General features: G+C 44.0%; 2 protein-coding genes across 2 annotated transcripts; one reads left to right on the top strand and one right to left on the bottom strand.

The window, feature by feature from the left end:
• LOC120031900 (ubiquitin carboxyl-terminal hydrolase 44-like) lies at positions 1–16,846 on the top strand. The gene is made up of 6 exons (XM_038977728.1): positions 1–73; positions 1,722–3,458; positions 12,035–12,233; positions 14,424–14,532; positions 14,712–14,953; positions 15,096–16,846. Exons 2-6 carry the CDS (start codon positions 1,857–1,859, stop codon positions 15,263–15,265), a joined length of 2,322 nt encoding a protein of 773 aa, XP_038833656.1. The 5' UTR covers positions 1–73; positions 1,722–1,856; the 3' UTR covers positions 15,266–16,846.
• A 489-nt stretch (positions 16,847–17,335) lies between these two features.
• On the bottom strand, positions 17,336–23,325 carry LOC120031946 (methionine aminopeptidase 2-like). Its single transcript, XM_038977811.1, has 11 exons — positions 23,137–23,325; positions 21,957–22,058; positions 21,577–21,639; positions 21,147–21,249; positions 20,045–20,206; positions 19,681–19,862; positions 19,457–19,551; positions 19,257–19,353; positions 19,038–19,141; positions 18,593–18,708; positions 17,336–18,521 (listed from the first exon to the last, which is right to left on the bottom strand). Exons 1-11 carry the CDS (start codon positions 23,288–23,290, stop codon positions 18,269–18,271), a joined length of 1,431 nt encoding a protein of 476 aa, XP_038833739.1. The 5' UTR covers positions 23,291–23,325; the 3' UTR covers positions 17,336–18,268.
• Positions 23,326–24,371: the final 1,046 nt, after the last annotated feature.

Genomic DNA, 24,371 nt, shown 5'->3' with positions numbered 1-24,371 from the left:
ACACCACGCGACAAGAGTAGATACAAGATGGCGACCGTTTTAGTACCAGAGGAATAAGTGCCGTGAAGGATAGGTATGGTACTTTTTCAATTTTCGCCTTTCTTTACAATTCGTGTCAGTTGTAATGGTGTACACATTCCTCTGAAAACTAACTAGCATGTTTGATAAACAATTCAAACCCTGACGCATTGACCCCTAAAGTATTTAGACTTGGCTTGACAATATTAGCTTGGTTGCTGCTAGCCATGTAGCTAGCTATGTTACTCACCACGTTAGCCAACAAACTAGCTAGATACTTTATTATTTTACTAGCGATTGTTTAGCTATCTTACGCTAGATATTCGATTTGTGTTTATTTAGAAGATACATGCCGCCAGACAGAGAAAGAAAGCACAAGGGCACCTTAGGCGCGCGCACGAGCCTTCGCTATCCTCCTCGATAAGTTTACGAGTAGGTTCTTGTCAGCAGTAACGTTAGTCGTGTTATAACTATAGATAGATAGTGACATCACGGATAGAAGAAGGAGCGGTTAGTTACCAGTATTTTGGTGACATTGTTAGCTAGAGTTAGTTTTCAAAGTTGTCTTGCGGGGATAATTTACCAATGTAGGGTGAGTTAGTGAAATGGTAAACACGTTTGGGAAAGCTTGCTAGCTAAGTTAGCAGGTTTGAAAACACATCTCTCGCTATTTGTCAGTGTTGACTGGGTAAAATTAGGCAGAAGCAAAGGAATGTCCTTGCTAGTAACTGCCCACCAGATCTATTGTGGAGTAAAAAAACTGAATAATGTATCACGAATGTCGATGGTTATAAAACCACAATTGCATTGATTAAATGTTATATAAAAACAGTGGGAGTCAAAGGGGTACAATGTTGACAGACTCAGTCAAGGCATGCCAGCCAGAAACTCCTTCAGTGGTAACAGCTAACGTTACTTATTTAAATCATACACAGGGAGTCTTGAATGGTAAACAAACACCCCTTAGAACTTGGACATGTGTAGTCAGGGTCGGTCTTGTCCTGTTTCTCCTCCTAAATATACTATAGATTGGTTCATGGAGAAGGGTAACAGTAGCTGGGACTGGCATCCTCTGATCCTCGAGGTTAGTTTCCCTTTTGATCTTCCTATCCATCTCTTTCTCCATTCCCTTTCTATATCCATATCTTCTCTTGCCCCTTTCTCTTTGTAAGGCTGCCTGTACACATACAAAGGGTGCTCTACCCTCCCAGCTCAGCCCCCCTTTGTTTTCCAGGCTTAAGTCTCCCTTTGGCCTCATTGGGGGGTGATGATGATGGGGCTGAGACTCTAAAACAGAAATCCCCAACCCCAGCAGTTTTCAAACTGTGCTACGGAAGTGCCTAACCCCCCAGGGTTATGCAAACTGTTTTAAAGGGTACATTAGAGGAAGGAAATCTGTAATGGCAGAAAACCACATCTGATCACCACAGTCAACATTCAGGATATCGTCCTGTCTTTTTTGACAATAAGTACCCATGTTAGAGAGCTAACTGGTTAAATGCGTGACCACAAGTTATTATAAAGACCAGAATGGGTTGTGGGTTAAAAAGGTTTTGATACAATTGTTTTCACTAACATGCATCTTGTAAAACAAAGGATCTCTTCACACAATTTGGGTAAGGCCTTTACTGAGCGGAGATTAGAGAAGTTTAAAGAGTTTTGTACAACTGCCTTTCTCACTCAGTCTCTCTCTTCCTCCCCAGATAAAGCCATGCCGTGGGACCGCCCAGTTTCTGAGCTCGCAATGGTGATCTGAAGCCCCAGTGTGGACGTGTCACATCCACACTCGCCTACCCACAGACACACACACGGACTGAGCCCCCCAGCAAGTGTGTGCGATGGACAGGTGTAAGCACGTGGGGCGGCTCAGGCTGGCCCCAGACCACTCCATCCTCAACCCCCAGAAGTGGCACTGCGTGGACTGCAACACCACAGAGTCGGTGTGGGCCTGCCTGGGCTGCGCCCACGTTGCGTGCGGCCGCTACATCGAGGAGCACGCCCTGCAGCACTTCCTGCAGCATCGCCACCCGTTGGCCATAGAGGTCAACGAGCTCTATGTCTTCTGCTACCTATGTGACGACTACGTGCTCAACGACAACGCGACGGGAGACCTCAAGCTGCTGCGCTCCACGCTCAGCGCCATCCAGAGCCAGCGCTACGAGGTCACCACCCGCTCAGGACGCACTTTGAGATCGGCTAGCGCTCCGCCCGACGCCCCCCAGCCCTGCGGCTCCAGCGAACTGCAGCTGAGGGACGAGGACCGCATGTTCACGGCGCTCTGGCACCGCCGCCGGGCACTGATGGGTCGAGTGTTCCACACCTGGTTCAGCCTAACGGAAGGGGGGAAGAGGAGGGAGGAGGAGGAGAGGCAGAGAGAGGAGGAGGAGAGGCAGAGGGAGGAGGAGGAGAGGCATAGAGAGGAGGAGGAGAGGAGGAGGAAGGAGTTGAGGGAGAGGAGGAAGACGTTGAAGAGGCAGCTACAGGAAGCGTTGGAGAGCGCTCCACCCAGGAAGAGTCACCGCCTGAGGAGAGCCAGCCAGAGAGCTGCTGCCGCCGCTGCTGTCACCCCCTGCCCCACACGAACACGCACCACTTACACACCCCAGACCCCCCTCGCCCCCCAACCAAGAACCCAGAGCCCCGCCACTCACACCCCCAAGAGAATGGGCCGCCCCCCTAAAACCTCCGCGCCCAAACCCTCTCGCTACTCAACCCCCTCTTCTTCCACCAAAGGCAAACCCAGAGCCTCCTCTGCCCAAGCCCGGACTGCCCCCTCTCCGGCCCCCCGCCGTGCCCCCTCCAAACAGGGCGACTCGCCCCTCAAACGGCGGCCCACTGTCACTCCGGGTGTCACGGGTCTGCGTAACCTAGGCAACACGTGCTACATGAACTCCATCCTACAGGTGCTGAGCCACCTTCACATCTTCAGGGAGTGTTTCCTCCGGCTGGACCTGACGCAGGCCCTGGAGCTGCTGGCCTCGGCTGTTCACGGCCAGCTGGTGGTTCCCAGCCCCGGGGGCCCTGTGTCGTCCTCCCCGCTGGCCCAGAGGAGAGGCCCCCAGGTGGGTGCTGGGCTAAGCGGGGGGGCCTCCAGGGCCCGGAGCATGGAGCTGATTCAGCCCAAGGAGCCCAGCTCCAAGCACATCTCCCTGTGCCATGAGCTGCACACACTCTTCCAGGTGATGTGGTCGGGCAAGTGGGCGCTGGTGTCGCCCTTCGCCATGCTGCACTCGGTGTGGCAGCTGATCCCAGCCTTCCGGGGCTACGCCCAGCAGGATGCCCAGGAGTTCCTGTGTGAGCTACTTGACAAGGTGCAGCACGAGCTGGAGAGCACAGGGACTCGCACGCCGCACGCTGGTGTGTCAACCGGACAGAGACATCTCATCAAGCAGGTGCTCAGCATAGTCAACACCATCTTCCACGGTCAGCTCCTCAGCCAGGTAAGAGAGAGAGAGGCACACACTCTCCCAAACACAGATATACACAGACTGATACACACTTTTATACTGATAAACACACACACTTTTGCAATTCACCAGTCTGGACATGGTTTAAAAGGGATTAAAGGGCCTTTACATTTATTAGTAGTGATCTTACTGGAGGGATTTGGATGGGAGGTTTTACTGCACATTGTGCGTGACTGTTACCACATTTTTGTCTTGATAGTAATATAAAATAAATATATATAAAATACAATATGCCAAAATGATACTGTCTAAATGTGCTTGGCTCCAATCAAGAAATGGGGACATTTCAATGGCAGATCAACACATTCTGAAGCTCCGTCATTTTAATAGTTAATGGAAGGGTAAATCCATTTGAATTCATAAACTTTTCGACAGAACCCCTTTTGATTTGAACGAAACCTTCCATACTTGCCCATTGTAGAACGGCTCAGAAAGTGACTTTTTGGACCCGAATGCCAAAACACTTGAGATAAAAGTGCTCGAAGTTGACCCCTTTTGCATACCATACCAAGAGACATCCATGTCTTCATCAATGGAAAAGATAAATGGTTGAGATTTATATAATTTTAAAGTTTACAAAAAGCGTTGTCAAACTACTTTATAATTACTTGATTTTTGTTTTGTTATTGACATTTTTTAACCTCTACCGTTCAAAAGTTTGGGGTCACAGAAATTTCTTTGTTTTCCATGAAAACATACATGAAATGAGTTGCAAAATGAATAGGAAATATAGTCAAGATGTTGACAAGGTTAAAAATAATGATTTTTAATTGAAATAATAATTGTCCTTCAAACTTTGCTTTCGTCAAAGAATCCTCCATTTGCGGCAATTCTCCAAGATGTTAGCCAATCAGTCTATCCGTTTGTGTGATCCTGTGACCCTGATCCTGTTTACAGAAGCAAATACTTTTTATGTGAAGGTGGGTGCTGTATATAACAACTATTATTTTTAGATCTCAGTCTCTATTTTTACGAAATTTACTTGTACAAAGATTTCGGATTGAGAATGCCTTTATTTTTTTCTATACCTTTCTGGAGTTGGAGCTCGCCGAGTCAGGAACGTCTGTCTGCGCGCAGGCCTGCTACGCGAGCGCCGGTGCGCACTGAAGGCTAGGAGCAGAGAAGTGGTTATCGGATTGGAAAACCTGATGCGCTGTGGGAAAATCTACGTCTACAGGTCGTTGCTGAAAGACCTCTAAAAACCATATTATGTATCTGTTACTGTGCCTGCTCTTTACTCAAAGCCATCCTGGATTAAATAGGCTGAATGATCAATGGGTGAGTGAATAATCTTCGCCTTATGCCCTACAATTTGCAAACACTCCGACGAGACCATGTCAATACCACCAGGAACTTGGTCTCTCTCTGCAATTACATTTGTACCACTCTCAAACGCAACTGGACCTATACTTGATGGCATTCTTCCAAAATCAAAAACTATTGTATTACTTTTTTTCCTGTGTCGAAAGACTCAGTTCATCTTATTGAAAATGGTGCTGGCTCCACCAAGTCCTAACTCATTGGGCAATTGAGATATATTGTTATGCTTTTATTGTTGATCTCTGGTAACGTGCGACCAAACCCTGGGCCGGTAGATACCCTGCAATCTCTACTGACTCCCTATGATTTTGAAAACAGAGCAGGTTTTGGCCTCTTGCATGTTAACGTCAGAAGTCTATTTCCAAAAATAGACATGATTTAGAATATGCAGACGTAATGGTTTTATCAGAAACTTGGCTAAAGAAATCTGTGTCAAATAACTCAATTTCTATTGATGGGTACACCGTTTTTTAGAAAGGCTCGGGTGAGTAAAAGGGTTAGAATTGATATGATATCCGAGTTTAACACCTCTGAAATTCTCTCGATTACCAAAGCCAAACATTTTGAATTGCTTGCGGTTAAAGTGAACGTATATAAGGACTACCACATCACTGTAGTCTGCTGCTACAGACCGCCCTTGGCTTCGGGAGACGCACTTAACTCTCTTTCTGATGTCCTGCACAAGCTAAATGACTCTGAATTCATTATTTTAGGAGATTTGAACTGGGACATGCTTAGATCTGTATCAAACTCTTTTAAAGAACTGTGTGACTCTGAATCTCGCTCAATTAATTAATGTGCCTACAAGACCAAATCCCAGAGCACCTAACAAATCCACGCTATTGGACATTATGCTAATCAATACCCCTCACATATACACATCAACTGGGATATTCTGTAATGATATCAGTGATCACTGTGCAATTGCTTGTGTTAGAAATACAAAAATGACCCAAGCCAAACAACGTTATATTTTTAAAAGACGTTTTAGACAGTTTGATGAGCAAGCGTTCTTACATGATCTGTACCATTAATATTGACAGAGTAAGTCTGATTCCCAATGTTGACACTGCCTGGGACTATTTTTATATGACATTTGTGTCGATTTGGGATAAGCATTCCCCAGTGAAGAAATTTTGAATCGGTGGAGGGGACAATCCCTGGTTTTCAGATAACTTGGCAGAATTAATTAGAAAGATATACATCTCTTGGGCTCAAGCTAGACATACAAATGCTCCTGTTGACTGGACCTCCTTCAGAGCGCTAAGAAACAAATGCACAGGATTGATCAGGAAGTCCAAATCAGATTACTATTTAAATGCTGTCACAGAGAGCCTAAACAACCCTACCAAGTTCTGGAAGCTAATCAAATCAGTGTCATGTTCTAATGTATCCTCTGGCCTTCCTGACCATTTAATGATGGATTCTAATGAAGTGAAGGATAAAGCTGATTTTGTAGGGGTTTTTAACAATCACTTCATATCTGCTGGTTCAGTTTTTGATAATGGTGGGGCCCAGGCCTCTAATGTAAGCTCTGTTCCAGTCAACTATGATATAGGCCCTCGTGTGAACCATTTTAACTTGGAGCCTGTTTCTTATACTGAGGTCTGTAAAGCACTAAAGGCTATAGACACTAAAAAGTATGCAGGTCCAGACAACCTGGACCCCTACCTCTTAAAGATAGCAGCTGGTATTATTACTGAACCTGTTGCTCACATTTTCAACTTAAGTCTCTTGACCAATTCCATACCCAGCATTTGGAAATCAGCTTATGTCCACCCACTACTGAAGGGTGGAGATCCCTCAGATGCTAATAACTATCGTCCTATCTCCAAACTCCCTATCCTAGCCAAAGTCTATGAATCCCTAGTGAACTCACAGTTAAAAAACTTCTTAATTGAAAAGAACATACTAAGCGAGGTTCAGTCTGGCTTTAGATCGGGGCATAGTACCACAACTGCAGCTATGGCAGTGGTAAATTACATTATAAATGCACTTAATAAAAAGCAACATTGTGTTGCTCTGTTTGTGGATTTATCAAAGGCATTTGATTCAGTTGACCATTAATTGTTGCTAGCTAGACTCAGAAACATTGGTCTCAGTGACGGGGCAGTAAATTGGTTTAGGAACTATCTTTCTGACAGAACACAATGTGTATATACTGACAATCACAAGTCTAGCTTTCTTGAGATTAGTAGAGCTGTGCCCCAGGGTTCCATTTTAGCTCCTGTGTTGTTCTCAATTTTTATTAATGATTTGGGAAATGGGATGCAACCAGCAAAGTTACATATACAGTATATCACAAAAGTGAGTACACCGCTCACATTTTTGTAAATATTTGAGTATATCTTTTCATGTGACACTGAAGAAATGACACTTTGCTACAATGTAAAGTAGTGAGTGTACAGCTTGTATAACAGTGTACATTTGCTGTCCCCTCAAAATAACTCAACACACAGCCATTAATGTCTAAACCGCTGGCAACAAAAGTGAGTACACCCCTAAGTGAAAATGTCACATCTGGTGGCTTATCCATTAAAAAGGTGTTATCCTACAAATACCTAGGTATTTGGTTAGATGACAAGTTGTCCTTTAAAGTTTATGTGGATAATCTTGTGACAAAGCTTAACTTGAAATTGGGTTTTTATTTTTGTAATCAGGCTTGCTTTCCACTTATGCCTAGAAAGAAGCTTGTTCAGGCCTTTCTCTCTGTAATTGATTATGGTGACTTGTTGTATATGCATGCAACCTCATCTGTCTTACCGAGACTGGACTCTGTTTATCGTGCATCCTTGCGCTTTATTACAAATGCCAAGTCACTCACCCACCATTGCACATTGTACCACATGGTAGGTTGGACCTCACTTTATATGTGCAGAAAGATACAGTTGTATGTGTTCATCTACAAAGCTCTTTTGGGTAAACTCTCTCTTTACCTCTGTAGTCTGGTCTCCTTCACCACCAACAGTTACCATACCCGGTCTGCTAGGTAGCAACCGCTGTGTCCGATTTCAAAAAAGCTTTATGGCAGAAGCACACCATGCAATAATCTTACAGCGCTCAGGCACCAAAACAAGCCATACAGATACCCGCCATGTTGTGGAGCCAACAAAAGTCAGAAATAGCATTATAAATATTCACTTACCTTTGATGATCTTCATCGGAATGCACTCCCAGGAATCCCAGTTCCACAATTAATGTTAGTTTTGTTCGATAAAGTTCATCTTTATGTCTAAATACCTCCTTTGGTCCAGACAAAGTCAAAACAGTTCCATTAGAGTTCGTAGAAACATGTCAAACGATGTATAGAATCAATCTTTAGGATGTTTTTATCATAAATCTTCAATAATGTTTCAACCGGACAATTCCTTTGTCTTTAGAAATGAAAAGGAACAGAGCTCACTCTCACGGCCGCGCGCCTGACTTAGCTCATGGCATTCTGCCAGACCCCTTAGTCAAACAGCTCTTATTCGCTCCCCCCTCACAGTAGAAGCCTGAAACAAGGTTCTAGACTGTTGACATCTAGTGGAAGCCTTAGGAAGTGCAATCGGACCAAATTTACACTGTATCATGGATAGGCAAAGACTTGAAAACCTACAAACCTCAGATTTCCCACTTCCGTGTTGGATTTTTTCTCAGGTTTTCGCCTGCCATATGAATTATGTTATACTCACAGACAACATTCAAACAGTTTTAGAAAACACTCTGAAGTTTCTATCCAAATCTACTAATAATATGCATATCTTAGCTTCTGGGCCTGAGTAGCAGGCAGTTTACTCTGGGCATGCTTTTTATCCGAATGTGAAAATAGCGCCCTCAGCCATAAGAACCTCTTATGGCTGTGATCCCCGTACAGGGATCAACATCCGGGGAAATTTCAGAGTGACTAACTAAAAATACAACGTCGTAACATTAAACATTCTTGAAAATGCAAGTGTCTTACATCCTTCAAAAGATTAGAATCTTGGTAATCAAACTACGTTTTCCGATTTAAAATAGCTATTACAGAGAACAAATGCCATGCTTTTGTTTGAGAAGAGCGATCAACAATAACAAACATTTTCCGCCATGACAGTTTTGACAAATTCACATCTGAAGGTAAAATTATGACTTACATTCTGATATCTTGCTCTTATTTCTCTTCCTGAGGGTCCCAGTGATCAAAGGAAGTGCCGTTTTCTTTGATAAAATCCATTTTTATAGCCTAAAACGAAACATTTTGTAAACCGTTTGTGTCGTGATTTCCATCTCTATCAACTTTTTACGGAGCATTCGACGTAATTACACACAATAAACAATCGTTTATCTAGTCATGGTTGGTTCCATTGCAATCTTCTGGATATTTGTAACACAGCCAAACTTTATTGTTTTTTTTGCGGGGTGTATTGACCGAAGTGAACTGATTTGAAGACAACGAGCAATGAGTTCATTGCGCACCAATAATATTAGCCAAGCTTCGTTGATTGACTGTATTTCTGCCCAATGACCACTGATCTTCTTGAAATCCAGCTGGGTAGATAGCCAATGAGCTGAGGTAAACGCCAGTATGTGATGGTTATGGGTTGGACCACCATCCCTTGTTTGTAAACGCACGCGTAAAGAAAACATTCTCGCCATTGACCAACAGACTATTTGCAGTCACGCTTGTTACGCACAGCGGTGTTTTGGAAAGTAGTATTTTGGAAAGTGTTTTTGGCGAATAAATCAGGGAAAGCGAAGTCCAAGTCTATGTATACAGATTTGCACCAGATTATAGAAGAGATTGATCGGGAAAGTGAGACAGATTTTTTGTTTGAGGAATCTTTGAGTGAACACATTTATGATCCAAACATTGAGGAGCTGTTTCTGCAAGGACAGGACGTACTTCTGGACTGGTAAGTGCTAATGCCGTTTTATGAAATATAAATATATATTATATTTTTTTGCAAAAAATATTTTTTTTTTGCAATTTGCAATGAAATGTGTAAAGTACACATTGGCTATAGTGTGTCTGTGTGTATGTATGTGTACGACCCATAACCTGTGTGTGTTGTTTGTTTGTTTGTTTGTTTGGGTGTGTATGTCAGATATATATATATTTTACATTTTTTATTCAAATGGAATGGAGTAGAACAGCAAACACACACATATGTGTTCATATGCCACAGTTCATTACTGCAGGCATGACTGTGCCTCAGGGCCAAAAGGGCAAAGCATGGAGGCGTCGTTGTGTTCTGTGTCGCATGAAGTCCCCCATCACCTGCACCACTTGTTCAGTTTGCCTCTGCTTTACATCAGAAAGAGACTGCTATGGGACATGGCACAGGCAGCAAAATATTGTGTAGAGGACTTCCCAAGGGTCTACCCCCGTTTTTTATTTATTTATTCTAATATATTTTTTGTGTGTTAGAATTGCTTTTTGATATGTTGTATATAGTTATTTGCACTGTTGTATATAGTTATAGGTAATTTCACCAATTCGGCCACTTAGGTACATTAGGGCAACTTGTGTGGGACACCTGGGTGACTTCATGCTAAATGTCATGTAGCTCGCCCATTCCTGAAGTTATCAGTCTGAAACTTTGCACACCTACAGCTGACCTCTTGTGTTATCCATCAAAATTATCTCCAGCATCCTATCTGACTGTGTGGCTATTCTAGTACATGTGAAAGATGATGCTACAACAATAAAAAACGTATGCTCTTTCTTTCTCTTTTCTTCCACCAGATCTACTGTGTTATATTCTCCTACATTCAATTAACATTTCCACAAACTTCAGAATGTTTCCATTCAAATGATACCAAGAATATGCATATCCTTGCCTCTGGGGCTGAGCTACAGGCAGTTAGATTAGGGTATTTCTTCAGGCGGAAATTGAGAACAAGGGATGCAGCCATAACAAGTTATTAATGGAATATCTACATAGGCATACAGAGGCCCATTATCAGCAACCATCACTCCTGTGTTCCAATGGCACGTTGTGTTAGCTAATCCAAGTTTATCATTTTAAAATGCTAATTGATCATTAGAAAACCTGTTTGCAATTATGTTAGCACAGCTGAAAACTGTTGTTCTGATTAAAGAAGCAATAAAACTGTTCTTCTTTAGACTAGTTGAGTATCTGGAGCATCAGCATTTGTGGGTTCGATTACAGGCTCAAAATGGCCAGAAACAAAGACTTTCTTCTGAAACTCGTCAGTCTGTTCTTGTTCTGAGAAATGAAGGCTATTCCATGTGAGAAATTGCCAAGAAACTGAAGATCTCGTACAGTAAGGTGTACTACTCCCTTCACAGAACAGCGCAACCTGGCTCTAACCAGAATAGAAAGAGGAGTGGGAGGCCCCGGTGCACAACTGAGCAAGATGAAAAGTACATTAGAATGTCTAGTTTGAGAAATAGACGCCTCACAAGTCAACTGGCAGCTTCATTAAATAGTACCCACACAACACCACTCAACGTCAACAGTGAAGAGGCGAATCGGGGATGCTGGCCTTCAAGGTCATTTACAACATTAACAATGTCTACACTATTTCTGATCAATTTGAGGTTATTTTAATGGACAAAATATGCGCTTTTCTTTCAAAAACAAGGGAATTTCTACGTGACCCCAAACTTTTGAATGGTAGTGTATATTTTTAAAGAAATTATAAAATAGTTTCACGACCCTGTTTGTAAGCATTTTAAATTATATAAAACTCAACCATTTATCTTTCCCAGTGATAAAGACATGGATGTCTCACCCTGTAGGGTGGGGTATGCAAAACTTTGAACACCTTTTATCTCCTGAATGTTTTCAGGTCCAAAAATCAATTTCAGACCACTTCTTCCATGGCCAAACATGTATGGAAAGGTTTGTTTAAATCAAAAGGGATGCTCTCTAAAAGTGATTGAATTCAAATCGATTTACCCATAAGAGAGTGCGTGAGTGTGACTGAACGTGTGTACTTTCTGCTTCGGTGTGTGAAAGAGAGGAGTGTCTTGAGTTCTCTGAGCATACACCCACACCTGCTCTTTCCTAACAAGGGTGTGTGTGTGAGTGGGGGGGCAGTGTTTCTAAAGCTGTGTATCTCAGACAATCCAGTTCCTGTGTGTGCTACTGCGTTAGTTAGCTCAGCTGCCCTTGGCTTGCCTTCACACAACTCTCTTTCATCCTCAATTTCTCCCTCTCACTCTTTCGCCCCTCAACTCTCTCTTTCTCCCTCTCTCTCTGCCCCACCTCTTTCTCTCTCTTCTCTTCCCCCTCCATCAGGTGACGTGTCTAGCATGTGACCACCGCTCCAACACGGTGGAACCTTTCTGGGACCTATCGCTGGAGTTCCCCGAGCGTTACCACAGCAACAGCCGGGAGAGCGCAGCGCAGGTCTCGTGCCAGCTGACGGAGATGCTGGCCAAGTTCACGGAGACCGAAGCCCTGGAGGGCAACATCTACGCCTGCGACCAGTGCAACAGTGAGTGACAGAGGCACACATACACAAACGTACACAGTGAGCACACACAAACACGCATTCATTCAATGGTATGTTTGTTAGAGGTACAGTAATTTTGCCAAAGCAGTTAGTTTTCTCGATTTTTCTGTCTGCATGTCAAACTACCATTCAGTGCTATAGTTAGACTGAGTGAGTATTCACATAGCCCTGTCCAGAGCATGTGGCCGGAGCTGGAGCGGAGAATGCTAAATTTGACTTGAGCGAGTTTCCCAAAGGCTGGAGCGTCGGCCTTCTCGCCCAGTCCAATTTCGCTCCAGTAGCGCTCACTTCACAAGCTCAGGGCATGCCCGGACCAGCATGCATTTGTAGTCTACTTGTGTGCTGCATTATCCCCTGGCTTTAGTTACTGTTATCTAGTATGCTAAATCTTTTCAGAAAGGAACTGATAAAACACACAGGTGAAAAATCAAGGTGCCTTACAAAGATGAGGAGCAAGAGAGGGAGTGCAGTGATGTAGTGTCCACAACTAAAGAATCACTGGGGAATCTGAAGACAGGTATCCCGAAAGCATGATGGTGTACTTAGTACGTGCACACGCTAACAGAAAGGAATGAGTTTGTGGTAGCTAGCTAAGTGTGTCATTGTAGCAAAGTATTTATAAACAAAAAAATTGATCTCTTAAACCCCCTAAGGTCGATATCCGCGCCCTGTGGAAATCTTATTAGCATAATACAAAAGTTCCCATAAAAATCTGTTTAAGCTAGATAGTTTTTGTGGCATTGGATGCGTCTCCATCCACTGCATCTGCCTATGTCGCATTTCCGCATCTGCGGTGAAGGGTGACAGAGCTAAGAGCGGTGTTTCTCACCATGAGATATCCCGAAAATTGGTCTTCACACAAAATCGTCTGTAGCGTGTGAACGGTTTGGCGCTCAAACTATTACGACCCCTCTATGGACAGATGACCCCTCTCACGTACATGATGTTGTTCTCAGTTTTGCTCTCTGACCCCCACAAACTGCTTGGGACTCGTCTGAAGTCGGTACAGCCGATCTGCCAACTTCTGTCTGTAGCATCCAAACAGTTTGGGCTACACACTAATATGACCCTTCTGTGCGAAGGTGAGACTCTCACGACTAGGTTGGTTGTTTTGCTCTAGGAAGCCCACAGGCCTCACGACTCGTCTAAAGGTCCCCCGGTACCAGATGAAAAAATTAGTGGAAGTATATATGGAGACCGTTTAGTGCCAGAAATAAGGTGTTAAATACATGAAAAAAAAAGAAAAAAAAATGTTTGCTGATCTTTCTTATATCTCTCAGATATAGGACAGACATTTAAAAACAAACTTCCTTTAGATTTTTTTTGGGGGGGGGACTATTTGTTCCATGTAGTGAATATTTGTTCCATGTAGTGAATCTGTTATTCATTGCGTTTGTATGGGCTAATAGCAGTAAGGCCAAAACATGTTTTTCATTAAAAAGATGTATAAATTGTGTTGATACTTCAAGGGGTCTTAAAATTCCAAATCAAGTAGCAAAAGGATCCTTGGTATGACACTTAAAACAATTCCATATAGCTTAGTAGAACCCCCCACCCCGGCTTAGACAGTATTTAGAGCCAAAAATAAGGGGTTAAATACATGTAAAAAAAAAAAAATATATATATATATATATATATATACCGTAATAATATCAAATGTTTCCTGATCTTATATCTCAGATATAGGACAGATACTTCAGAACAAATTACATTTTTATATATTTTTGGGAACTATCTGTTCCATGTAGTGAATGTTATTCAATGCGTTTGTATGGGCTAATAGAATGAAGGTCCCCCCCCAAAAATGTATCAAATTATAATATATTTTTGTTATAGTCCAACGGGTCTTAAAATTCCAAATCAAATAGCTAAATGATCCTGTGATGCCCGGGGTTACTGTAGTAAAACCACCCGAACCTCACTCACTTAGACAGGGCAAAGACTCTGGGTTAAATGTTTAGTTCATTTTTGTTCTATTATCTATACAATAGGCCATCATTGGTTTTGGCTCAATAGGCCTAGCATATTCTCTTTCAAGGAGGTAAGCACTGCTCCATGAGCGATGAGTGGGATTTCCACACGCTCAACTCCTCATTACTCTGGCACTGTCTGAGGTGTCCCTCTAGTGTGCAAGTTGGGTTAGTGTGGGTTAATGCTCACTCTTGTCTCTAGGTAAGCGGCGGAGGTTCTCCTCCAAGCCTGTCATCCTGACTGAAGCTCAGAAACAGCTGATGGTTCACAAACTGCCTCAGGTCCTGCGCCTGCACCTCAAACGCTTCAGGTACTGACCGCATTATGACCACACGATGACTATAACACACCCATGCACCTCAAACACTGCAGGTAACCATTGAGCACATAGCAACTGCTCAAGAACCATAACACAACCATGCATTTGAAACACCCTAGCTGTCTTATTTGGTGATTTGGTCTGTTGATGTGCTTGTGATTGGTTGTCAGGTGGTCTGGGAGAAACCACAGGGAGAAGATCGGGGTCCACGTCAGCTTTGACCAGCTCCTCAACATGGAGCCATACTGCTGCAGAGACCCCTCCCCCAAGGGCTCGCCATGCTCCAGTCCCGCCCCTGCCGGCTCCCCGAGCCCCAAACACTTCCTGTATGAACTGTCCGCTGTGGTGATGCATCATGGGAAGGGCTTCGGCTCTGGCCACTACACTGCCTACTGCTACAACAAAGAAGGAAGTAAGAACATCTCACTCACTAGCAAAATACATTTTTATGTAAAAGATTACAAATACAAAGGTGACACACACAACCTTCTCTTGATACATTTTCTTGGAATTGACCTACATCTAATACCCTTTCTCTCTTCTCCCTCTGTCAGGGTTCTGGGTCCACTGTAATGACTCTAAGCTGAACGTGTGTTCTGTGGAGGAGGTATGTGGTGCCCAGGCCTACATACTCTTCTACACGCAGCGCTTCACTCAGGACCAGGACCCACTGAGCCCCGCCCCAAACCCTCCTCCTTTGTACCTCAGCAGTCCAGTGACATGACATCATTACATTACCACCACCACCAAAACATCTCAACCCCCCCTCTCTCACGCTCTTTCTTTGTGTTCATTTTATCTCCTCTGGGGGGAGGAATGATAATTTTATCATTTATTTTTCTAAAAGACACAAAGGACATAGTCTCAAAGGACATTTCTTTTTGTCTTTGTGAATTTCTTGTACATGTTGTTTTATATGCGTTTTAAAAGAAAAGGAAAACGTGTTTGATAGTGTACAGGTTTATTTTATCAAGAGTATCAGCCAAGTTGTGCGTTGTATTATAGACACGCCTTTACAGGAGTAGAGACAGACTTTGGCCAGGTGTGACTGTGTAATCTAGTTCAGATTTATTCAGGTGTCAACCTTCTGCTCTTCTGTGCTCTGTTTTTATTTTTCTCAAATGATTTGAATCAACTAAAATGTTTCTCACAGCCACTTTAGACAGTTGACTAAGGGATGTCAGTCAGTCAAATTCTCAACTGGAATGTAGACTGAAACAGATAATTCCCTCCATAAATAGTCTTTTTAGAGTTTAACCCCTTTAGTTTCGCCAGAGACGTAAGGGGAAGCGAGACACCTCCCTCGCTCCTATCTTCTGGTTCATCTTAATTTATCCACCATCTTTGGTATCGCTCTCTGTAGTAAGTCCGGTCGGTCAGGAAATGGTTCATAATTGACTACTGACCTCACGCCAAAGCACGAGGGAAACGTTTAAAAAGTATCTCAGCTTCTCCAAAAACAATTACAGAACATTTGCAAGATATATTCTTTGACTGGTTTTGGAAAATCTATTTTATAACCAGTTTCCAAAGGGATGTTTGTTTTTAGCTGAATAATGCCCTCTGTTCAGAATGTGGTGCTGGTGTTTTTAGGCTTGTTGCCGCCTAACTTTTGGTTGGCATCCCTACAGCAGATGCGGCTGCCACAGTCATAATTGTCATAGAAAAGTGCCCTTCGTTATCAGAACATATCTATTTTTGTAGTTCCTTTGCCAGAAGTGTATTTGGTATCAGTTCTTTGTAGCAGAGACTGTGAAATGCAGTCCTACCCAGGCCAGCATTTAGAATGTATTTTTGTATACTTGAACATCGAGGATGTTTCACAAAAGTTGTTTAAAAAAAAAAAAAAAAAAAAAAAAAAACAGGGCCACTGACTGTTCGATTTTTATAGTTTTGTAATTGATTCCTTCCCCCTCTAGTTGTTTGGAATCACCAGCAGGTCTGACCCGTCTCTCCTGTGTGTGTGTGTGTGTGTGTGTATACCAGCATGTGTTCACACAATATAGTTGGCTCTGTATAATGTAAGTATAAAATAGCCAGACTGATGCAAGTAGATCCTTGCTGTGTGTTTGTGAGAGATCTCCATGCTGGTACTAGCTTAACTGCTCTCAACCTAAATGCTGTTCATCTCTAGATTCACCTTTTGGGGAGAATTCAAAGCACATTTCCACCCGATATGTTTGTTGGCATTGTGCTCATACTGCCTCGGGTGTGTATACATTTATGGAAGTGATACTATGCAAATTCTTACCTCAATTTTTAGAGAATTACCTCATGAGAATATATTTTCATTTTTCTAAGAAAACACTAATTTCTTGTGTACTTTTTTAAAATCTGCACCACTTAATTCAGTTAAGGTTCCTACCATGCTGTAGCCCTCACACAATCCCCTTTCACTTGACTAAATAGGGCATACATAATGGCTGCCTACTAGACTCAAGATTTGTATATGACGAGACGCTCATGTCTCCCCCCTAACAATGGCAGTCGTTGCCCATAGAAATGCTTTGGACAGATTTTGGTGAGGGTGAAATCTCTTGCTTTGCCTTTTCCTCTGATAGAATCTACTGGACGCCTGCAAGGTTGTGTAGGAACAGTGGGCTCCCGAGTGGCGTAAGACACTGCATCTCAGTGCTAGAGGCGTCACTACAGCCTGGTTCGAATCAGGCTGTATCACAACCAGCCGTGATTGGGTGGCGCACAATTGGCCCAGCATTGTCCGTCATTGTAAATAAGAATTTGTTCTTAACTGACCTGCCTAGTTAAACAAAATAAATATAGACAATCAAGGATATCTTCCCAGTGAAGGAATACAGAGACAATTTTTTTTTATTTCAATAGTTTTCTTCTTACAAAAACATTTCCAGGGAATTCAAAATGAAGCACTACATTTGAGTACATATAGTGGCAGCAGCCATTTCAAAGATATTTTACAAATCGCTTCTCCAGTATTTGTTTCTTAGATGAGTGCAGTCCCCTCCCTGTATCATGAAGCCAAACATACAGCTGTAGATGCATGGTTGTCTAGTCGTCATCGTTCCCACCCGGAACTCGAAAGGGAGTTGTACAATTTCAGGGTTCTGACTAGTAACAGTCAGGACCCAATGACCAGAACACTGTAGGGTCAGGCTGAAAGACCGCAGTCTGAACCAGGAACTGTATAGCAGTAAGGGCCAGGAGTTTTTCCTGATCAGGTCACATGATTAGGAAACACTCCCTTCCCTATGCATACTTCGAGGGAGAGGAGGGTACTTTATTTTGGTAAGGAAAGGTTTGTTTCTTCACATTCTTACTGGGTCTAAATACTGGGTGTTCTAAGCAGTTGAACTGTAACAGTTTGAGATTCTATAGCAGTTCCGGCTTAAGAAGATTGCAGAGACACCACTGTGTCCACAGATCCCTCTAGCAAGGGGGAAAATGACGACTAAGCTTTGTGGTTCAATGTCACCAAAATAAGAGGGAAAGAAAGATTCAGCCGCTGCTACATAAGCTAGTCCCTCCATGCTTACTCTTAAGTAGCGGTAAAATGCATTGTGAGGTACCTTACAGCAGCATCTTTCATAGCCCTTACTGGCTGCTCTCTGCCAAGGTGGGAGAAATGGGAAGAGACCAAAGGAAGGTTCTGTATTTAGATGCTGTTTTTCTGTTGAAGTGCAGGCAGATGGTTCAGTGTGTATTCTCTGTATTGGGGTGGAGGGGTTGTGGTGCGGTTTGAAAGAGGTTGGGTTCAATAGTCGTCCCCTCGGCTCACCACCTCCTTGCAGGTGGGCCTGAGCAGGATGGTGTGCTCGAACTGGGCGGTGTAGGAGCCCTTGGTGTCGCAGAGCGGGGGGTAGGGGTCCACGATGCCCAGGTCGCACAGGTTCTTCAGGGCCATCAGGTACTTGCTCTCCCCCAGCCGGTCCAGCCAGCGCCGGCAGAACGCCAGCGTGCCAAAGTTCTCGTTGATCACGTTCAACAGGTGCTTCGCCCGGGGGAGTCTGGGGAGAGAGAGGGGTAGAGATAGAGGGTGGAATACACAGTCCAGTGTTCACACAGGCAACCAACTTACCTGATTGGGACGTGTCCCACATCAAAGTTTTTCATGTAATGAGAACACTCCATGTCATCATGGACCACGCCCTTCCCTGTGCTGCCAAATGTCTCGATGGCGTACACCTCTCCCTCCTGGTGGTGCAAAAGAGGGAATCAGTCAGAAAAATGCACTTATTGGGGTAGGACACTGCCGCAGTCAACCAAATACATGGGGGCAGGCAATCCTGTTATAGAAATTCCTTTATCATCGATGGCATGCAGGTATTGTGTTACTGGCTAATTGGATCTGGCACGGTTCCTAAGCACATCATTACTCGGTCACCCTCCCACAGCACACCATTAACTCAGCATCATTACCCAGTCACCCTCCCACAGCACACCATTAACTCAGCAGCCCTTTCTAACCTCGCCTTCCTATCTCCCTCCTTGCTCTTCAAACGCTCAGTAAGACAGATACACACCTCCATCCTGGTAGCTTCTCCTCCTTTGACAATGGGGACAGTCTTGCCTGCATGTATCCTGTACTGGCCAATTGAGTGGCCGTTCAGGTTTCTGATTGGCTTCACTGGAAATTATCCAAATTAACATTTGTGAGGAATTATATTCGGTCATAAATTACAACAAATTCACTGTGTGTGTATATATATATATATATATATATATATTCAGTAGCTCAGTACCTTGGTATGTTTTGCCGTCAATCTCCACCTCGTACGACTCCATCACTTCCTGAATTCTCTCTCCAACGTCACACAGACGCACGTCGATTCCAGCACACTGATGAAGCATGATTGAGATGAGACTGAACATTTGAACTACACTTACTTCAAAATATATCAAGCGACCTCAGGAATGGATGGCGTGTGAATGGATGTCGGACCTTGATTCCAGTATTGGTGGCGTCTCTCACGGCCTCCAGCAGTTTGTCATACTTTGGGTTGAACGTGACGGTGAAGGCACAGTCAATGATCCGACCTGAAAACACAGTGGGAGTGAGCACAGCATCCTACATGGTCTGAGTGGTTAGTTGTGTGTGTTTATGTGCCAAGTATGTTTTGATGTGTGTGTCAGCTGAACCGTGTGTGTACGGTGGCAGGGGTGTACCGTTGATGTGTGTTCCGAAGTCGATCTTGCAGACGTCGTCGTACTGCAGTACGGTGGGGTCTCCGGCGTTAGGGGTGTAGTGAGCCGCACAGTTGTTCAGAGAGCAGCCGGTGGGGAAGGCCAGGCCTGCATTCAGACCATTCTCCTTGATCAACTTCCTGGAACAGTTCTCCAACCGCTCACTTAAACACAGAGACACACGCACAGAGAAATTAGTTATACAGAAAGAGATGGGATAAATTGATAATGAAGGGATGAAAGCGCAAGAACGGACGTATGCAAAAGATGGAATGCAAGGGAAAAAGACTGACATATAGAAAGAATAGGAAGCAACATCTCAGCTGTGATGATGATGAAGGCTCACCAGATGTCGATCATGGTCATGCCAGGTTTGATGAAGCTGCGGACGTGCTGGCGGACCTGTCTATGGGCCTCAGCAGCCTGTCTGAAGTCGCTCCACATTTCCTCGTTGGCCTTGTCCAGAACTCGCTTCTCTTCATTGGTGGTCCTCCACGCCGCGGTACACCTGCACCAAGGGGAATCAGCAACAAGGTTAGCGGTCAGCACACACACTGTTGTTCCCATCACTGTGTGAGAAATTCACAAGGGGTATCAGCAATGAAGTTAGCAAACACAAACATTTTGTCATTGCACGACTACCTGGAGGATCAACAACAAGGTTAGTGCCCACGCATACATCTTACTCCCCCACCCAGCACCGTGACTGATGGGGAATCAATGCAAGCATGGCTAGAAGATAAACCAAACAAATTATGCTGAGGACGACAAGTGTTTTGGGTGTTGTTAGAGCTGCAATATGTAACTTTTTCAGCGACCTGACCAAATTCACATAGAAAAGTGTTTTATAGATCTGTCATTCTCATTGAACGCAAGACTAAGAAGCGGTTGATCTGTTTTATGTGCGATGTTTCTATGCTTCCTGTTAAGTTTCGTTTTTACTTTCAGTTTTGTAAACCAGTTTCAAACAGCTGAAATGACAATATTTTGGGGTATGAAAATATATTTTACAGCAGTTAAGATTGTACAATGATTCTCTACACTATACTTGCTTGTTTGTTTTGTCGCGAACTATTTGAATTTTAGCAACCAGGAAATGGCGGAGTGATTTCTGCATAGCACATCTTTAAGAGCCCTTTATGTCAATGAGTTTCACATCAGTGAAGAGATCCAAGGTGAAGAATCACCCTTTCACTTCTGTTTGATAACCACACCGACTTATGCATGTATGCCAGGCAGCACGGTTTATTTCAGAACAAACTCAAACCTCCCTCCCCAGTTTGTGTTGAAGGTTGGACAGGTATAGCATGATGATCAGAGGAGCTGCCACTAGTATAACACAGTGCTGGGGAAATAAGAGGCTGGGCCCCGCTTCCACAGTAACCAGGTACAAACTACACACCAAGCCAAGAGTAGGTGTTTTGTGAGATTGTGTGTATGAATCTTACCCATCCTGTAATGGGGGGTATTCACATTCCTGACCGATGGGGAAAACGCCACTTGGATACAAGTCACAGATGGGCACAGACGGAGGGTCAGTCTGAACTTTGGCTGTGAAAGACCGGAAGAAACAAACAGTCACATAACCGTTCATTACTAGTTAATAAACTATCTAGAAGGTTTGAGTTGGAATTCCAGAGGTGACAAAGCAATATTCAGGGAAAAGCCAAACGTGCCCATTAGCCTGAGGACCTGAGGGGAAGGCACTCAGAAGGCTGCAGGGTTATGGTTATGCTCCAGAGTGCAGCAGTACGGCAGAGAGCCAGCCAGTCATATCCATCACTAGATCATAGTCTACTCTCCCATTGCACCATATACATGACCAGACAGAGTGAAAGCCATAACTCTCAAGTGTCAAATGAAATAAGATCAACTCACGTCCTTTCTTCTTTTTCTTCTTCTTCTTCTTTTTGCCTGCCGAGTTCTCCCCCTCGTCTCCATCTGAGAGAAAAAGGGAGGAATTTGAAGTCATTTAGTCATATTCAAATGTCACACCAGAGTTTATCAGCTCCTAACAAGCCATGTATTGGTAGATGTGTATGTAGTTATGTGTGAGGTCATCTCTGCGCTGTCCTTATGGGCCAGACATGTGGATGGTTAAGGTTAAGGGTGGTTAGGATTTGGGTCACAACAACAGGACTGAACCCAGATCAGCTGCTCCACAGCAGGGTGTGAGGAGCCATGGTTGGATCTCGGCCCATGTGGTTCTGGGTCTGCCTAGTATTAGGCTAAGGTAGAGTACTGTTATGGTCTCTTACCATCCTCCCCGTCGTCTTCTTTCTCTTTGTCTTCCAGAGCCTGCTTCTCCAGCTGTTGTGTCACGTCAGCCACTCCATTGCCCTCAGCCTCGGTGCCGGCTGCTGCAGTCATAAATTGCACAGAGACAGATACACATGGGTGAGCTCATTCTATACATCTTACTAACCACGACATGGCGGCCGTGGCGACCACAGCTCCATCACAACAGAGAGCATCCAGGAGACCCGGGGGAGGGGAGGATGAGAGATGTGTTATGTGCGTGCAAGGGAAGGTACTGTCCAGCAGGGAAGTGATCTTTTGGACTGTGGACAATGATCCCATTCCGCAAAGTGTATCCCCGAGGTCAGGGACTTGGCAGGAGGCGAGAGTATTAACATCTGTGTATAACCTTAGGGGCCAGCACACGCCCACGCAGCTAAGCCTGCTTTACTGATGTAAACACACATATTACAAGCTAAATGTTGTGTGTGTCAATTTAAAGGGCAACTGTCTGACATCCATTAGAAAAATGCATGCGAGCTGTAGCTAGTTGAGTTTGTTACAAGAAGATGGGTTGCTCGAAATAGCACATGCTGAGGATAACGTTATGTCAGCAGTAAGTTTGCAGAGTTCAGTGAGCATGCTGTCTGAATCAAAAAGTATCTTGACATTTCATAGCTAGCTAGCAGGCAGCGGGACAATCATTGTGGTCAATCATGCGTAACTAGTTAGTGTTAAATATATACGTTATTATGAAACAGATCATAGTCTGTGATAGTTACAACCTCGATCATCGAAGTCTATGGAATCAAACTGTATTCTGGCGTTTACGTTATGTAAGAAAGTCAACGTTAACATAACAGCATTCCACCACACATTATGAAACATCAAAACTTGGCTTTGAACTTGCTAGCGAATTGTGGAACATGCCAGCAAAGGACTACGAACTGCGGCTAAGTTAGCAATATATCTAGCCAGCTAACTAACTACTAGGTTTGCTTGTATGACTATTTCCGTCTGTTTACTGACATTTCGGCATTGTGGTCAGATTGACAGAAGTAACGTTATCGCCCCATGCTTAGCTATCGAGCTACGGGTGTGTTATGAGAGCGAGGCGTGTTTCATAAGGCCTGGCGCACGATTCACAAGGCACACTCATCCGTGCGGCTCAGCGGTAACTGGCCTGTCTGTAACTCTTACCGGGGCCTGCCGACTTCTTCTTCTTCTTTTTCTTCTTCTTCTTGGCTGTCTCCTCGGAAGGGTCTACCTCCTCTTTCTCTTCTGCATCTCCATTCAGGACCGTCTCTTCTTCGAGCTTCTGCTCGGTTACCTTCTCCTGCACCACATCCGCCATGATTGCAGGCGTTAGTGGAAAAGGAAGCGCGGTGGTTTGTGGGTACGGTGAGTGAGAAACTTGCCGAATCAGCTGAACGCGTGCTGTGCTTGCTGAATGCAAAGTTGCTGTAGGAATTAATTCATGGATCACCATCACAATTATCCTAAAATATGTATCCCCAGAGACAAAATATCATACACAGTGAACAGCCCCGATTCAACAAACCTGGTTAATGTGTTATAAAAATATGTGAATGTATGTTGTACTATACATCTTAATAACCTTTACTTTGTATTATTACGAATGAGAAAAATATTGGCCGCTAGATGGCAGCATGTATTAATACTAGGTAACAAAGGATTTGGAGAAGGGCCCATATATTTCCATACACTTATTCCAGCAGCAGGAGCAATTTAATAATCGTCAGTCACCACACAACAAGAACTCTATTGCAACCAGCTTCCAAATTCTCTCAAGAATAGCCCGACTCCATGCTCTCTGCCCTAGGCTCCTTCCCTGATCTGGGAGAACTGGGAAAGCCAGGTGAGGAAGCAGCACATCCCCAGTAGTAGGGTTCCACCATTCAGTTCAGTTTCACCTTTAATCTGAAGTCTCCGGAAATTAGGAGAGGAAGCCAATTCAGCGTATTGACATGATGCCTGCTGGTTGTTTAAGGATGCTAAGGCTAATTCAATAAAGACAGGAAGCTGTGCCTGCCTGCTCCGTGGTTCTTTCGGGAGAGAGGGATGGAAGTACATCATTTTAAAATGATTGTACAGCTGGGTTGTTGGAGACACACACTACTGCTCTGTTCAGTCTCAATGTGACTTTTGCAGTCTGAAGATGGACATTTTTGCTCTGCCCCTAATAATACCTCCTTCTGTACTTCCACACCAGGGGAAACCATCCTCATTAAGTATGTCAGACAGCCCTCTTTCTTTCTGTTCTCCAGCAGCCTGTCTAGCATGGACTGATTGGGCTTGTGTTTCACAGGGTGGCTGATACTGGGGCGCACACTCCCACAGGGACACAGAGAAGAAAGGGGCTATTTGGTCTACCTCAGACAGACCAATGAGGTTTCAGTTTCACACAGACACAC

The sequence above is a fragment of the Salvelinus namaycush genome, chromosome 38 (genome assembly GCF_016432855.1).
Source record: "Salvelinus namaycush isolate Seneca chromosome 38, SaNama_1.0, whole genome shotgun sequence".
In the NCBI taxonomy this organism is placed as follows: domain Eukaryota; kingdom Metazoa; phylum Chordata; class Actinopteri; order Salmoniformes; family Salmonidae; genus Salvelinus; species Salvelinus namaycush.
This window is presented reverse-complemented; position numbering and strand designations above follow the sequence as displayed.

Bases quoted from the DNA above. Each gene is read 5' to 3' on its own strand.
- LOC120031900 (XM_038977728.1), top strand. From the start codon at position 1,857: ATGGACAGGTGTAAGCACGTGGGGCGGCTCAGGCTGGCCCCAGACCAC. The intron at 14,533-14,711 runs GTACTGACCGCA...ATTGGTTGTCAG, and splicing joins CTGCACCTCAAACGCTTCAG to GTGGTCTGGGAGAAACCACA. The intron at 14,954-15,095 runs GTAAGAACATCT...TCCCTCTGTCAG, and splicing joins CTGCTACAACAAAGAAGGAA to GGTTCTGGGTCCACTGTAAT.
- LOC120031946 (XM_038977811.1), bottom strand. From the start codon at position 23,290: ATGGCGGATGTGGTGCAGGAGAAGGTAACCGAGCAGAAGCTCGAAGAA. The intron at 20,207-21,146 runs GTAAGATTCATA...CCCTTGGTGCAG, and splicing joins TACCCCCCATTACAGGATGG to GTGTACCGCGGCGTGGAGGA. The intron at 19,863-20,044 runs GTGAGCCTTCAT...TCTGTGTTTAAG, and splicing joins ATGACCATGATCGACATCTG to TGAGCGGTTGGAGAACTGTT.